The 15,758-nt window shown below is 46.1% G+C and overlaps 1 protein-coding gene and 1 long non-coding RNA gene across 6 annotated transcripts in view; one reads left to right on the top strand and one right to left on the bottom strand.

The window, feature by feature from the left end:
- Window positions 1-10,557, top strand: part of ep400 (E1A binding protein p400) — a 39,487-nt gene extending 28,930 nt beyond the window's left edge. For 3 of the 5 annotated variants that reach the window (XM_024417397.2, XM_024417395.2, XM_024417399.2), the window contains 18 exons: window positions 196-240; window positions 361-514; window positions 607-842; window positions 1,056-1,229; window positions 1,329-1,376; window positions 1,472-1,608; window positions 1,724-1,859; window positions 1,996-2,175; window positions 2,307-2,349; window positions 2,874-2,986; window positions 3,176-3,368; window positions 3,530-3,663; window positions 3,876-4,073; window positions 4,298-4,472; window positions 4,670-4,869; window positions 5,036-5,185; window positions 5,310-5,387; window positions 9,065-10,557. In XM_024417397.2, coding sequence (XP_024273165.2) covers window positions 196-240; window positions 361-514; window positions 607-842; window positions 1,056-1,229; window positions 1,329-1,376; window positions 1,472-1,608; window positions 1,724-1,859; window positions 1,996-2,175; window positions 2,307-2,349; window positions 2,874-2,986; window positions 3,176-3,368; window positions 3,530-3,663; window positions 3,876-4,073; window positions 4,298-4,472; window positions 4,670-4,869; window positions 5,036-5,185; window positions 5,310-5,387; window positions 9,065-9,364 — 2,694 coding nt within the window. In that variant the 3' untranslated portion in view covers window positions 9,365-10,557. The remainder of the gene's footprint in view (window positions 1-195; window positions 241-360; window positions 515-606; window positions 843-1,055; window positions 1,230-1,328; window positions 1,377-1,471; window positions 1,609-1,723; window positions 1,860-1,995; window positions 2,176-2,306; window positions 2,350-2,873; window positions 2,987-3,175; window positions 3,369-3,529; window positions 3,664-3,875; window positions 4,074-4,297; window positions 4,473-4,669; window positions 4,870-5,035; window positions 5,186-5,309; window positions 5,388-9,064) is intronic. The other 2 variants (XM_024417396.2, XM_024417398.2) reach the window with 2 other exon arrangements.
- A 1,593-nt stretch (window positions 10,558-12,150) lies between these two features.
- LOC121846419 lies at window positions 12,151-14,170 on the bottom strand. Its single transcript, XR_006083307.1, has 3 exons — window positions 13,281-14,170; window positions 13,002-13,080; window positions 12,151-12,760 (listed from the first exon to the last, which is right to left on the bottom strand). It is a non-coding gene; the product is annotated as an uncharacterized LOC121846419 (long non-coding RNA).
- Between the last annotated feature and the right edge of the window lie 1,588 nt (window positions 14,171-15,758).

Below are 15,758 nucleotides of genomic sequence, written 5' to 3'. Positions count from 1 at the left end.
AAAACTGAGTGACCTAACTGAATTTGTCCAATACAAACTTGTTTTGCTCTGTTTGGTTCTTAAACAGTAAACTGTTTCCATAAGGAATGCCCCCTTGGTGGTCACAGTATTCAAATAAGAGAACAGAGCCTGTAGTAGGGTTTCCATTGTAAATCAGTGGTGATGTGAGCAATGGTCTTGTCTCTGTTTCAACAGGAGTATGTGTTTGATGGAGAAGATGGCCAATCGGAAATAATGCCGGTAAGTCAGTCACATAATATCTACATGATCATATCTACTTATCCTGAGGTAAATCATAATGTAGTCCCATATTTTCCATGAGCCTGTCAGCTGTATATTAACCTATGGCTCTGGTTGCAGCTGTGGACTCCACCTACCCCACCGCAGGATGACAACGACATCTATATCGACTCTGTGATCTGTCTGATGTACGACTCTGCTCCCATGCCTGAGTCCAAACTGCCTCCTGTCTACATCCGCAAGGAGCACAAGAGACTCAAGATGGACCCCTCGGGTAAGTCTTTTTATTCTTGTAACAAACATTAAAGTATGGTACATTGTGTGTAGTGATGCACTTGTGAGCTCTGTCCTGTGTTTTCTGCCCAGCAGCGGGCAGGAAGAAGAAGAAGGGTCATGGGGAGACAGTGATTCCTCCTCGCTCCCTCTTCGAGAAGGCCAGCATGCTCAAGGTGCGCCGAGAGGGCAAAGACCAAAAGAAGAACTTCTCCCTGAAGCAGCAGGCTCCCTTCGCTAAGCCTCTGCCCTCACTGGTCAAACCTGCCATGGAGGCTGGACAGGACAACCCAGAGTGGCTCATCAGTGAAGACTGGGCCCTGCTACAGGTACTAGGCTGGCTGCTACTGGGATGGCTTGTTTTACCCAATACTGTGGTTGGTCTAAAGAAATGTCTGTTATACTGTATGTTTGCTAGATACTCTTAAATCAGATGAGGTGAACTGAAGAATACGTAGAAGCTAAGCTACTTGAAATCAACATAGTCCAGTCATTTATTCTGTTAGTGATGCAAGTGTCACCTCTCTCTCTGTGCGTGGCAGGCTATGAAGCAGCTCCTGGAGCTCCCTCTGAATCTAACCATCGTGTCTCCGGCCCACACCCCGAACTGGGACCTGGTCAGCGACGTGGTCAACTCCTGCAGCCGTATCTACCGCTCGCCCAAGCAGTGTCGCAACCGCTATGAGAACGTCATCATCCCCCGGGAGGAGGGCAAGGTGAGCAGACGTGTTCGTAAAGCCCTGAGTGGCACCAAGATCTCATGTTGTTTGAGCATTCAGATAATTCAACCATACTGGTTTTGTTATTCATTGTAGTTGGTGTATGAGGCGAATCCTAAGAAGAAAACCAAGAGCATATACAAGGTACATTGCCAAACTCTTGCAGTTTACAATGGTCGTAATGTTTGACGCTCAGAGCCCTCTTCATTGACCAGCGTTCCTCCTTTTTCCTCCGCCAGTCTAAGAACAGCCGGCCGCTGCGCACCTGTCAGATCTACACCCAGGACGACAACGCTACACACATCCAGCTCTACAACAGCCGCTTTGAGCTCATGAAGATCATCGCCAGCAAGAGGAGTCCCCCCATCAAACCCCTGTAAGCACTCAACATGATCTTTCCTCTGTACCTTGAAATAAGGCATGTTGTGTCATCAGCCTTATGATAAACATGCTCAGTGTTTAAACTATTAATTCAATGTTTGCTTCTTCAGTCTGGGGATGAACCCATTCCAGAAGAACCCCAAACATGCCTCCGTCCTGGCAGAAAGTGGGATCGGCTATGACAAGCCCCTCCCTCCCATTCAGGTGGCATCGCAACGTGCTGAGAGGATTGCCAAGGAGAAGAAGGTGTGTACTGTTTACTGTATATTCTCTCTGGATTTTGATTAATGGCTAAGTTTGCAGTGTGACAGTCAGGTCTGTTGTCATGGTGGTATGCACTCTGATCTTCAACATGCTTATCTGTCTGTGTGTGTCCTGTCAGGCCTTAGCCGAGCAGCAGAGGGCTCAGCAGCTAGCTCAGCAGGCTGGAGCCCCCCAGGCCGTGGCCGGTGCTGCCCAACCCCAGGCTGGGGCTCCCGCTGCAGGCCAAGCCCAGGCCCCAGGGGTACTCCAGGCCCCTGCAGCGGTAGGCGCTATGGCTTTACCCAACACCGCTGTCCTGGTGAGAATGGGGAAAACGTTGGAATTTTCAATGTCAAACCAAGTTGTTCTTTGTGGTAAAAAAGAGCTGTCTAATGAGTAAAATTGCATAATTTAGAAATGTATATTTTTAAAGAATGTTGTGTTTTTCAGGCTGGAGCCATAAAGAATGCTGCCGTGGGAACCATTCAAGCTGGTGGGTTTTCATGGCACACACATTGATCATTACAAAAACATGTATTCTGTAACTGTTTGTTGGTTTGGCAATGCCACTGTCAGCCAGCGAAATATGCTGAGAAGGATTATCACCACAGCAAGCAAGGTACTTGGAGTCAAACAGACAGGCCTGAATGAGATCTTTACGGTCAGGGCCCTCCGCAAGGCTCACAAAATCATTTTAGACCCAGTCCACCCCCTGTACCCAGACTTTGATCTAATCCCCTCTGGGTGCAGGTATAGGGCACCCCTCAGCAGGAAAAACAGAACTAGACAATAATTTGTGCCAAGTGTGATATCCCTCCTAAATAGCTCGGGCTAATGTTCCTATCGACTCAGCAAGGCCAGCAGGCTTTAAAAATATATATATATATATATATATATGTTATGTAACTGTTACGAAAGTTGTATTGTCAGTTTAAATGTGTACATGACACTGCAACAAAATTTCCCCATGGGGACAATAAAGTCAGTAAGTAATAGTAATTTCTTAAATCCTTTCAGCCTCCGTAGGGGGGAACCTGATTGTGAACACAGTGGCTGGAGTTCCTCCAAGTCCGTTCCAGGCCAACAAACGGCTGGTATCACCAGGTCAAGTCATACCAGGAACCCTGTCTGTAAGTCACTCTATTTATTACCTCTGCCATTGCGTCACTCTACTCTTTCCCCGTTTTTGTATTATAACACACAATGACCATTGTTTGAGGGTACAGTATTCAGAAGTCTTGCTGACAGAGTGAATGGTCCTAGGAGGTGTTGGTCTGGTGTAGGTATCATGAGGCCCTGTGCTCTTGTCCCTCCTTCAGCCTGCCAGTGCAGCAGGTGCCCAGGTGGTCCACTCCCAGCAGAGAGCCATACCTGCCACTGCCGCCCCTGGGGAGGTGGTTGCCATAGCTACGGGTCAGGGTGTCAGGGCCGTTACCCCGGTGACTGCCTCTGCGGTGGTGACCACCACTCTGACCCCAGTGCAGTCCCAGACCCGCTCCCTAGTCACACCAGGTACTGCACACATTGTTCACACTGAACATCCAATCAATCAAATGTATTTATATAGAGCTTTTGACAGCAACATTTATCATTTAAGTGCTTTATAGGAAGTTAATGAAGTGCCATGTCCACTGGTTTTGTGATACAACTCCTCTCTCGCTCTCTGTCCCCAGCCACAGGCATGCAGCTACCCCAAGGCAAGCCCATCACCCAGGCCCACCTCCACATGCTCCGACAGCAGCAGCTCCAGCAGCAACAACAGCAGGCTGCCTCGCCACAAGGCATCAAGGCTGTGGGAAAACCCCAGGTACTGTACAGAGAAGCCTTTCATTCACTGTATGGCCTCCTAGAATTAGCTTCTTCTGATACTCACCCACTACTCACACTCTGTGACTAATACTAAGTTAGCCGTTTTGTCTTGTAAAGTAAAAATGAAGAAACCATGCATTTCAGCCAGCCCTCCAATGATCAGTACAGACATTCAGTGAACCGACCCTTTAACTCTCTCCTTGGCTGTAGGAGCTTCTGAAGATACACAAGCAGAAGCTGCAGATGGCCCAGCAGCAGCCCGGAGCCGGCCAGCAGCCCGTCCAGGTGCAGCCAGCCAACCCCCAGGCAGCCCAGGCCAACCCCCAGCTTGCCGCTATAGCTGCTGGTCCCAGAGCCGGAGCCGTGCTGGCTGGCACCACCGTAGCTAACCTGCAGGTGGCCAGACTAGTAAGGACCAACTTTATCACCACCTTGTTTTTTTCTATAGTATATAGCCTGGCCTAGGGAGTTATGCACCATTGTGTTGTGCTGATCTTTACTACTTTCAGACTGGTAAAGGCCTTTGCTGAGCTGTGTCCATTTTGAATAATGATCTACTAGAGGTAACCCGGTTTGAGCATAATTAATGATCCACTGAAAGTGTTTGACAGTGTGTCTTTACCTGTGTCCAGACACGGCTGCCCACCCAGGGTCAGATCCAGGCCCAGCCAGGGCAGACGGCCCAGGTGACCCTCACCAAGCCCCCCGTAGTCTCTGTGCCCTCCGTGGTCTCCTCTGCTGGCGTCACCACCCTGCCCGTCACTATGGCTGGCATCAGTGTAGCCATTGGACAGGCCCAGAAAACAGGTGGAAAAACCCTATTCTATATATTCTATAAACCCTCCTATTCTCAGCAACTAATTAGACTGAAACATTCATAATCTGCTCCTCTTAGTACAAACATGCATTCTTTACCAATGATAACACACACATACCTTCACACTCTCTGTTCGGTTACATGTCCTGAGATTGTCCTGTCCCTGATCTTGCTTCCTGTCTTGTAGGTGGACCAGTGTTGACGCCCCCGTTCCCCCAGATGCAGGTTCAGCAGCTGCTCCAGATGAAGAAGCAGCAGGTAGCCGTGCAGGCTGCAGCAGCCCTGCAGAAAGCAGTACAGCCAGGACAAGCCTCTGTGCAGCAGAAGGTGGGGCTCTGGGGGAAAACAGAACCACCACAGTCTACGCAACCACACACATATTTACAAGTAAAGAGCTGGTTCTCTTGTTGTTACTGTAAGGGTATGGGCTGGTCAGAAGTGCATTTCAAATCTCAACCGAAAGTGGTGCTCTTGAAACTACAACGAAGTCTATCCATAGTTGGAAATCTGAATCGATCTTCAGTCTAGTTGTGGTCTGTGTCTTCTCCATCAGCTGGGCACCCAGCAGATGACAGTACCGACTACCCAGCAGCAGAAGGTCACCTATGCTGCCACCACCCAACTACAGCCTAGCATCAAGACCCAGTTCTTCACTACTTCCATCGCCCAGGCTGGGAAACCCACTGGGGCCCAGCAAATCCAGGTAGACACACGCATCTTCCTACTCAGATAGTCCAACCCACTGGCCTTCAGGCACTGGGTCTTAAATGTGTAGAGCTATTATCCAGAGGTGTGAGGAATGCTAACTGCTTTCCCCTGTATATTAGGTGGCTAAGCTCCCCCAGATAGTGCAGGGGCAATCCACTGTGGCCAACATCCAGCAGATCGTATCATCTCCACAGCAGGTAAGAGCACTAACCCACATAGAAGGGCAGTATCATGCAGGATTTTTATGAGGCGTATGGAATGAAAGACGACAGGTTCTGCTTCCTGTGTCTATTAACCTTCCATGACTATTCACTTCATGACTTGAATACAAGTCAGCTTGGTTAAATTGCACAAATAATTTGTGCGTTGTGACATTTAGGTAATTTCCCATAAATTGTTGTGAAATGTTATGACAATGATTAGAGGTGTCAAGAGGGCAGCATAGTCTGGTAACATTGTAGCGGTATTGTTAAGGGGGGGGTAAAGAAAGCCTTTGTTGGGGCGCCAGGCTGGTATTAACCCTGCTGATAGGAAAAGAGTAGGGTTGAGTACCTCTACCAGACACGCACATCAGCAGAAGAGACTGCCTTTTTGCCAAATCTTTGTCTTTACCCCTCTCTGGGCCTCCCGAGTGGCACAGTGGTCTAGAGGCGTCACTACAGATTCTGGTTCGATTCCTGGCTGTGCCGAGACCGGGAGACCCATGAGGCCGCGCACAATTGGCCCAGCGTCGTCTGGGTTAGAGGAGGGTTTTGACGCCTGGTATGTCCTTGTCCCATCGCACTCTAGCGACTCCTTGTACGGTGTTTCCTTGGAAACATTGGTGCGGCTGGCTTCCGGGTTAAGCGAGCAGTGTGTCAAGGACTGCGGCTTGGCAAGTCGTGTTTCGGAGGACACATGGCTCTCGATCTTTGCCTCTCTCAAGTCCATACGGGAGTTGCAGCGAAGGGACAAGACTGTAACTACCAATTTGGATACCATGAAATTGGGAGGAAAAATAAATAATATTTACATGCAAGAAAAAAAACATACAAACTCAGCAAAAAAAGAAACGGCCCTTTTTCAGGACCCTGTCTTTAGAAGATAATTCGTAAATATCCAAATAACTTCTCACATTTTCATTGTAAAGGGTTTAAGCACTGTTTCCCATGATTGTTCAATGAACCATAAACAATTAATGAACAGTACCTGTGGAACGGTCGTTAATACACTAACAGCTTAAGGATGGTAGGCAATTCAGGTCAGAGTTATGAAAACTTAGAACACTAAAACTGAAAATCACCAAAAGAAAGATGCAGAGGGTCCCTGCTCATCTGCCTTAGGCATGCTGCAAGGAGGCTTGAGGACTGCAGATGTGGTCAGGGCAATAAATTGCAATGTCCGTACTGTGAGACGCCGAAGACAGCTCTACAGGGAGACCGAACTGACAGCTGATTGTCCTCGCAGTGGCAGACCACGTGTAACAACACCTGCACAGGATCGGTACATGCGAACGTCACACCTGCGGGACAGGTACAGGATGGCAACAACAACTGCCCGAGTTACACCAGGAAAGCACAATCCCTCCATCCGTGCTCAGACTGAATTAATAGGCTGAGAGAGGCTGGACTGGGGGCTTGTAGGCCTGTTGTAAGGCAGGTCCTCAGTAGACATCACCGGCAACAACGTCGCCTATGGGCACAAACCCACCGTCGCTGGACCAGACAGGACTGGCAAAAAGTGTTCTTCACTGACGAGTCGCGGTTTTGTCTCACCAGGGGTGATGGTCGGATTTGCGTTTATCGTCGAAAGAATGAGCGTTACAGAGGCCTGTACTCTGGAGCGGGATCGATTTGGAATTGGAGGGTCCGTCATGGGCTTGGGCGGTGAGTCACAGCATCATCGGACTGAGCTTGTTGTCATTGCCTGCAATCTCAATGCTGTGCGTTACATGGAAGACAACCTCCTCCCTCATGTGGTACCCTTCCTGCAGGCTCATCCTGACATGACCCTGCAGCATGACAATGCCACCACGCACAGAAGGAGCAGTATGGCTGATTTCCTACAAGACAGGAATGTCAGTGTTCTGCCATGGCCAGCGAAGAGCCCGGATCTCAATCCCATTGAGCATGTCTAGGACCTGTTGGATCGGATGGTGAGGGCAGGGCCATTACCCCCTAGAAATGTCTGGGATCTTGCAGGTGCCTTGGTAGAAGAGTGGGGTAACATCTCACAGGAATAACTGACGAGTCTGGTGCAGTCCATGAGGAGGAGATGCACCGCAGTACTTACCGTAATTGCTGGACTATTAAGCGCACCTGAATATAAACCGCACCCACTGAATTATTAAAAAATATGTATTTTGTACATAAATACGCCGCACATGTCTATAAGCCGCAGGTGCCTACCGGTACATTGAAACAAATTAACTTTACACAGCCTTTAAACGAAACACGGCTTGTAACAAAAATTAAAACAGTAGCCTACCAAGCCTCCTCCTGTGCACTGAAACCACTGAAGTCATCTCCTTCGGTGTCGGAGTTGAATAGCCTCAGAATTGCTTCATCCGATGTTGGATCGTTTTCATTGTCGCTCTCGTCACTTTCATCCGGAGGCAAATACACCGCTGAGCTCATGCTGCCCCTTCAACATGCAGCAGTCCAGCCTTTCGAAACCCGTTGATGATAGTGGATTTTTTGACAATGCTCCACGCTGTCAGGACCCACTGGCAGACTTGACCATAACTTGCTCTTCGCATGCGGCCCGTAGGATTTCTCCCCACTTGTCATCCAAGCCTCCCACTGAACACGGAGCGCCACCTTAAATGCATGTTTTACACTGATGTCGAGTGGCTGCAAATACTTTGGGCCATCTGCTTTTCTTCCCTCAAAGGTTTGTTGTCTTTTTGCACTGAGTCAGTTCCTCACGCTGCTGTTTACAAAGTCTTATAATCGACTCATTAAGGCCAAGCTCCCATGCAGCAGCTCTATTTCTTTTTCCAACAGCCAGATCGATCGCCTTCAACTTGAAAGCTGCATCATATGCATTTCTCTGTGTCTTTGCCATGATGAGGGTGACAAAATTACTACCGTAATCAGAAGGATGGGAAGTTTGAGCGCGCTCGATTTACGTCACATTGTGACGGTGCTCAGTTTTTTGGCGGCGGCATGAATCTTGTGAAAGCGGGAAAAATCCATAAATTAGCCGCGTCATTGTATAAACCGCGAGGTTCAAAGTGTGGGAATAAAGTAGCGGCTTATAGTCAAGCAATTACGGTAATGCTGCTGGTGGCCACACCAGATATTGACTGTTACTTTTAATTTTGCCCCCCTTCCCCTTTTTGTTCAGGGACTTTATTTCATTTCTGTTAGTCACATGTCTGTGGAACTTGTTCAGTTTGTTTCAGTTGTTGAAACTTATGTTCGTACAAATATTTACACGTTAAGTTTGCTGAAAATAATTGCAGTTGACAGTGAGAGGACATGCATACATACATGCATATGTGCATACATACATGCTTCACTGCCCCACATGTACGTACATGCGTACATACATGTGGGGCGGCAGGTAGCCTAGTAGTTAGAGGGCCAGTAACCGAAAGGTTGCTAGATCAAATCCCTGAGCTGTCAAGTTAAAAATCTGTTGTTCTGCCCTTGAACAAGGCAATTAACCCACTGTTCCTATGGCCGTCGTTGTAAATAAGAATTTGTTTTTAACTGATTTGCCTAAAGTTAAAAATGTAAAAAACAATCATACACTCTAACAATAATGCTACAGAAGTGACACCCGGACAGGGACGGTGCCAACAGATTACAACCACGAGTGATCAACTTACACTTTATAACATGTTGTCTTCTGTCTGATTTAATGTGACCCTCTTCCTGTCTCGTAACAGATCCAGCCCCAGACGGTGGCCCTGACCCAGACTACATCCTCAGCCCAGCCCCAGGTCCAGATGATTCCAGCAGGCACAGCCACAGCCCAGGTGGTTCAGCAGAAGCTCCTCCAGCAGCAGGTGGTGACTGCAGCTGCCTCGCCTCAGATACAGACCCCCCCTCCTCACAGCCCGGCCCAACAGGCCCCAGTTTCCGCTGCAGCAGAGTCCCCAGTACAGCAGCAGCCAGCCAAGGGCCAGGCTCGCGGAGGGGCCATGAGGGGCAAGACCCAGGCCAAGCCCAGCGGGGGCAGCAGCTAGGTGCCCACAGGACTAGTTAGAGCTCCCCTTGCAGCTAGGCTAAGCAGAACATCTCATCAGTGTAAATGCATTCAGTGACTGAGGAGCAGCATTATGAAGAGATCCAGCGTTATGAAGGAGTGGTGGAGTCCAGTCTGAGATGGCTGTGTTGAATCTAACCTGGTTTAAGGAACTGCTCCATGTAAAGGAATGACCTGTCTTTTAAGAGTGTCATCATCTATCTTCAACACAGTACTGTAACTGTCGGCTGTTTCCTTAGCGACTGTTTCAGAAGGTCTCCCCTGGAGGAAACCTGGACCAACATCCAGGGGGAGGTTTAAGATCAGAAAAGCAGAAAAACAATATTCATGGCTTTTTTAAAATTTATGAATATGTTAATGTTACTCCATAGATATCCTGTGGCTATGGGCTGGTGCATAGCTCATTTGGGGAATGTCCATTTGAATAATGTTTTGTGTATTCATACATTGTCCCTGTCCGCCTTGATGATATTATTCTCATGCTTACTGTTTATGTCTGTAATTTCATAGTTGGTAGATATAGAAAACACCCTTCTTGTTAAAAAAAGGTATCTTGATAAAGTAATGCATATTAAATGAGACTACATCTCAGTAGTACAGATGCATTGCATTGCCTACCAGAACGATAAAGGTGGGAGGACTTCCGTCCTCATGCTAATTGTCATTGTGAAAGTTATTCACAGACATCAAAGCCCTGAGTCATTAGTGAATGCATTTTTACCTGTAGAAACACATTCACATAACTTTTTTCAATGTATCAATTTAACATTGACAGAAGTGTCCCTAAAAGTTAGCTCCTTAATTGTTTGCATAAGAGGGAGCTTGCCAGGTCCAAAACTGCCCCAATCGTGATTGTATCACAGTTATAACGACCACTGAAAATACATGAAATAATCTGAATGTAACATTTAGTTTTTTTTTGTAACCTTCAGATATTTAATGGATAATAATGCATTTTCCTTCAGTCTAATTATGTTTATGTAACAAATACACTGTAAACATGTACTTTAGTATATTGTGTTCTCATAAATATGCCATTTTTTTTATTGATGTTGAAGAAAAAAAACTGTAAATAACAATGAAAAAGGAAAACATTTGTACTTGTAAAGTAGTTGTGTTTTCATTGGATTTTTTCAGCCTAATTGTAATAAAGTGTTTTGTTTTTATACACAATATCTGGTCTGACCTAAGTAGTGATAATCATATCTTTACGTTGTAAGTTTGAGCTATGTAGTCTGAAGAAAGCTTGTGATTGTGTCTCTGGCACCCTACGTTATCTCCCAAGAAAGGCAGTATTACCACTGCACTGGATAACCTAGCTATCTATAGTGGCAACCAGCTAATATTTTCATTACATAAAGTGCATTCGGAAAGTATTCAGACTCCTTGACTTTTACCACATTGTTACGTTACAGCCTTATTCTAAAATGTATTAAATTGTCGTCCCCCCCCCCTCTACAGATAAAAAAATAAAGATAAAAAACTGTAGATAAAAAATATTTTAAAATGTACTAAAAATAAAATACTGATATCACATTTAAAAATATTCAGACCCTTTACTCAGTACTTTGTTGAAGCACCTTTGGCAGCGACTACAGCCTCAAGTCTTCTTGGGTATGACACTACAAGCTTGGTACACCTGTATTTGGGGAGTTTCTCCCATTTTTCTCTGCAGATCCTCTCAAGTTCTGTCAGATTGGATGGGGAGCGTCGCTGCACAGTTTTTTTCAGGTCTCTAGAGATGTTCGATCGGGTTCAGGTCCGGGCTCTGGCTGGGCCATTGATGGACATTTAGAGACTTGTCCCGAATCCACTCCTGCACTACCTTGGCTGTGTGCATGGGGTCATTGTCCTTTTGGAAGGTGAACCTCTGGAGCAGTTTTCATCAAGGATCTCTGTACTTTGCTCCGTTCATCTTTCCCAGGATCCTGACTAGTCTCCCAGTAACCGCTGCTGAAAATAATTCCTACTGCATGATGCTGCCACAACCATGCTTCACCGTAGGGATGGTGCCAGGTTTCCTCCAGACGTGAAGCTTGGCATTCAGGCAAAGAGTTAAATCTCGGTTTCGTCAGATCAGAGAATATTGTTTCTCATGGTCTGTTTCTCATGTCTTTAGGTGCCTTTAGGCAAACTCCAAGCGGGCTGTCGAGCCTTTTACTGAGTTGCTTCCATCTGGCTATTCTACCATAAAGGCCTGATTGGTGGAGTGCTGCAGATGGTTGTCCTTCTGGAAGGTTCTCCCATCTTCACGGAGGAACTCAGGAGCTCGGTCAGAGTGACCATTGGGTTATTGGTCGCCTCCCTGACCAAGGCCCTTCTCCCGCGATTGCTCAGTTTGGCCGGGCAGCCAGCTCTAGGAAGTCTTTGTGGTTCCAAACTTGTTCCTTAAGAATGGAGGCCACTGTGTTCTTGGGGACCTTCAATGCTGCAGACAATTTTTGATACCCTTCCCCCAGGTCTGTGTTTCTTTCCAAATCATGTCCAATCAATTGAATTTACCACAGGACTCCAAACAAGTTGTAGAAACATCTCAAGGATGATCAATGGAAACAGGATGCACCTGAGCTCAATTTTGAGTCTCATAGCAAAGGGTCTCAATAATTATTTAAATAAGGTAATTCCGTTTTTATTCTTAATAAATTTGCTAAAACGTTCTATACCTTTTGCTTTGTCATGAGGTGTTTTGTGTAGCTTAATGAGAGGACAACCTAACAATGTGGAAAAAGTCAAGTGGTCTGAATACTTTCCGGATGCACTGTCAGTTTACTTTTTATAACACATTTCCTGTGATATAACCGTTGGGAAATAATGGGTACTACTACCGTATAATAGGTTAAATCAAAAGATGGAATATGCTGCAATAGATAAAAGCCTTTCTCAGTGTTTTAGTCATGAGGGAGAAAAGAAAGCTCTCAACAGCGCTGTCTGTTTCCCCCTGCTGGCTGCGGACAGTGGCAGATATATCAGAAGAGAAAACATTTATTTGGGAAGGAGGGCAGAGATTCAGGCCTAAAGCCACTCAGAATATCCTAGATCACTGGATCAGAGGGCATGTCACACAGTGTCAGAAGAGTCAGACTATGTGGAAGGGCTATACACACCACTATAGTTAATGTTGCTATCACTGCTAACATTTAAAAGACCAGTATTGTAATCTGGTCTGTTAACGGGAGCACATAAGAAGACAAAGGCCAATTTAATGCAATGAATGATGTTTAATAAATTGTCTTAAGTTACTTGGTCTTTAAGGACTGTTTGAAGGGCTTGAACAGGCCTTTGGAGATGGCAGAAAACATCCTGACGAGAAGTGGACGTTTGTGAGGCGTCTCCTGTTGGGAGCTGGCGGGGAGATCCTTTGGCACTATGCTGGGCACTACAGAAGAGAGAGAGAGTTGACATGCACTTTCAATTAGAAATGATGTAATGTATGTTACAACTCAACATAACTGACAATGATAAATGAGAACCAACAGCTTGAGTTTTGGAGAATATAATTACTTTTACATAAGAGATGACTACTGATTGCATATATAACCTTTGTAAGGTTATTTTGAAATGGCATTTCTTTGTACACCAATATCTCAAACAGACAATGTCCTGTTGTGTGAACTTACACATGCCATCTTCAGCAGTGCTCTGTACTTGTTCTGATTCAGAGCGGTGGGAATCCTTCTTGTTCCCCTTCTTGAATAGCTAAGTATTTAAAGAGAAAAACATGTTTAAAGAAATGTCACAACAACCTCATGATGATAACAATCACACCTACCACACCAGGACAACAACATTTATGATTGGTTTTGGAATGAATGGATGGTTTTATATTTTTTACACTGAATAGCATTGTTTACTCACATTATCTCCCACAACTGTTCATTTAAATACGTTTGCTGTACCTTTAAGTTGCTTGTCAGCCTGACCAGCCTTTGTAGAAAAGATCATTTCCCCTGCTAGTCCTCACATCCTCAGCCAGTGGAAGAGCCTTAGGCCCGGTGGTTTTGACTGATGTTCTTGAGGCTGCCCTGTGGAGAAGCGCTTCACTCAAAGACTTGACAAGAATCTTATGAAATGAAGAGTCCTGAGTCGACACGGCCTGTTGGAGGATTTTCGCAGAGCCAAACTCCCCAACAGATTTTTATAGATGGCTCTGTAGACTTTATGAATCCTCAAGTTCTCTGGATAGGCTTGTGTCTCAGAGCAGCCTGACCATGCACAGAAGACCTCCATAACTGCGTGTGACATCAACTGGGTAATCTTCTGTTGGGATTTGGATTTTTGTTAGAATTCTCATTACTAACATGCTGATGAGGCCGGTGACGTCGTCATCACTGCCCAAGTTATCAGAGGATGGGGTTGGATGTGTGACATCTTTGACCATGTCTGGGCTGGTTGACATATCGTCCCTGACAATGTTTTGAGCTACACCAGAATGACTGGTGGTATCCACTTCCTCTCCATCAATGTTGGCCTTAAACATTTGTGCTGCATTGGAGGTCTCGCTTGTTGCCATAATGACGCCAGAAGGAGACAGCCGAGGGGAGGACTTGCCACTCAATAGATTGCCTACATCAGATAGAGAGGTTTCAGATGTTTGGAGAGATTTAGTTGGAGAGGATCCTCTACTTTCTGCATCAGAATCAGCAGAGTACATGACCTGGCTTACCATAACTTTGGTAAAGAGACTGACTGTGTCACTAAATACTGATGAAGAAGAAGAGCATGAAATTCTATCTTCAGACACTCTAGTCAACACCTTGGTCCCCTGAGCCAAACTCATTGAAGTTGAATAGGGCACAAAACTAGGAAGCAGGAGGCACTTAACAGACTCCTCTACAAACAGCTGAACCAGCTCATAAGTTGTGGGCTTCCCCACCTTGTCATTCCTCTTCAGCTTCGAGAGGATGGTATCAGATGCACTCTTTCCAGCCACCACTGTCAGTCCCAGAGGGGTCAAGTTGCTATCAGAAATTATGCGGTTGACTTGGTGGCTGAGATCACGGGAGAGAGCACCAATCCTACCCTGAGATATGAGCTCCTCCAGTCTAGCTATTGCATCTGTTAGATCAGGGTGAGATGTAACCTGCCCTTCTGCCTCTGGATATTCCTTCTTCATGATAGTATCGGATATGGCAAACATGCTTGTTCTGGCATCACACACCATTGTTTTTGGCTTAGTAGAGTTGCTCATGTCAATGACTGAGCATCTTACAATGGGCTGAGCAGGACTCTCGGGTAACTCAGAAGGAATGGGAGTGCAAATTCCCACTCTGTCTTCTGTGATTTGGCAGTTGAGAATGACAACGAGGAGGAAGACCGCAGTGACTCTTGATAGACCAATTCCTCGCCACATCCGCTGCTTATCTTCTCAATGTTCTCCAGCATAGTTCCACCCACTTTATCTATTTGTGAAAGCTGTCCTGCAGCCACCATTTGGTCAGATTTTGACAGTTCTTTCTGAATGGAAACCAGAATATGGCTGAGGGTCTTTTTGGCTTGAGCCTTCGTTGCTTTGGCTTGTCTTTGCAATGAGAAATAATTCCTCATCTTTGCCTTCACATTGTGGTAAATAGTCTATGCAGTTATCCAGATTTTCTTCTCAGATACTTCCACACCAGTCTGGGGGCTTACAGCTGCAGCATTCGTGGCTTCTGAGGGTTTCTCATCACTCAGTTGAAGCATGGAGTCTGCCTGCCATAGGGTAGTAGGAGACTCTGTGAGCAGGAAAATGCTCTTCTTATCATTTGCAATTGATCCAATAATTTCAATAGCAATTGAATCTGTATGCTTCGAGGAAATGGTGGATAATGCTGGCGACATCTGAGAATCTGTCTGGCTTGAACCGACTTCGCTGGGGAAGAGACTGACAGATTTGATCAGTATTTTTCTGACTTTGTTGGTTGCCTTCTTCTGAAACACTTCACTCGAAAGCTGCTCAATGACTGAGGCTGGAGTAACACTGACTCCCTCCAATGATGAGGAACTGGACACAGGCATGTCTTCTAGGTAAGACATGATACCATCCAAAAAGTCACAGACTTCAAAGGAGTTGTAAGAGGAATTCTCTACAACACTGGGCATTGATTCCAAATCTGCCATCTCGGACCTATACACAGTCACAATCTGAGATAAGACCTCTTTGGTGCAGGGCTCCAGGTTTGGATCACAGAGAACCAGTAAAGTTTGGGAGTTCTCACTCTGGCATTTGCGGAGAGCACCACGTCCAGTTGTGTTGACCTCTTGCAGTATGGCCTCACTCTTACTGAGTAGAGGAGAGTTCTGACCATGAGTACAATCTGCTCTGGTCTCAAATGGTTTCTCTTCTACAGAGCCAGATGAATCATGTCCACTTGGAACAGCATTCTGCTATGGGTGAT

The sequence above is a fragment of the Oncorhynchus tshawytscha genome, linkage group LG04 (assembly GCF_018296145.1).
Source record: "Oncorhynchus tshawytscha isolate Ot180627B linkage group LG04, Otsh_v2.0, whole genome shotgun sequence".
NCBI classification, from domain to species: Eukaryota; Metazoa; Chordata; class Actinopteri; order Salmoniformes; family Salmonidae; genus Oncorhynchus; species Oncorhynchus tshawytscha.
This window is presented reverse-complemented; position numbering and strand designations above follow the sequence as displayed.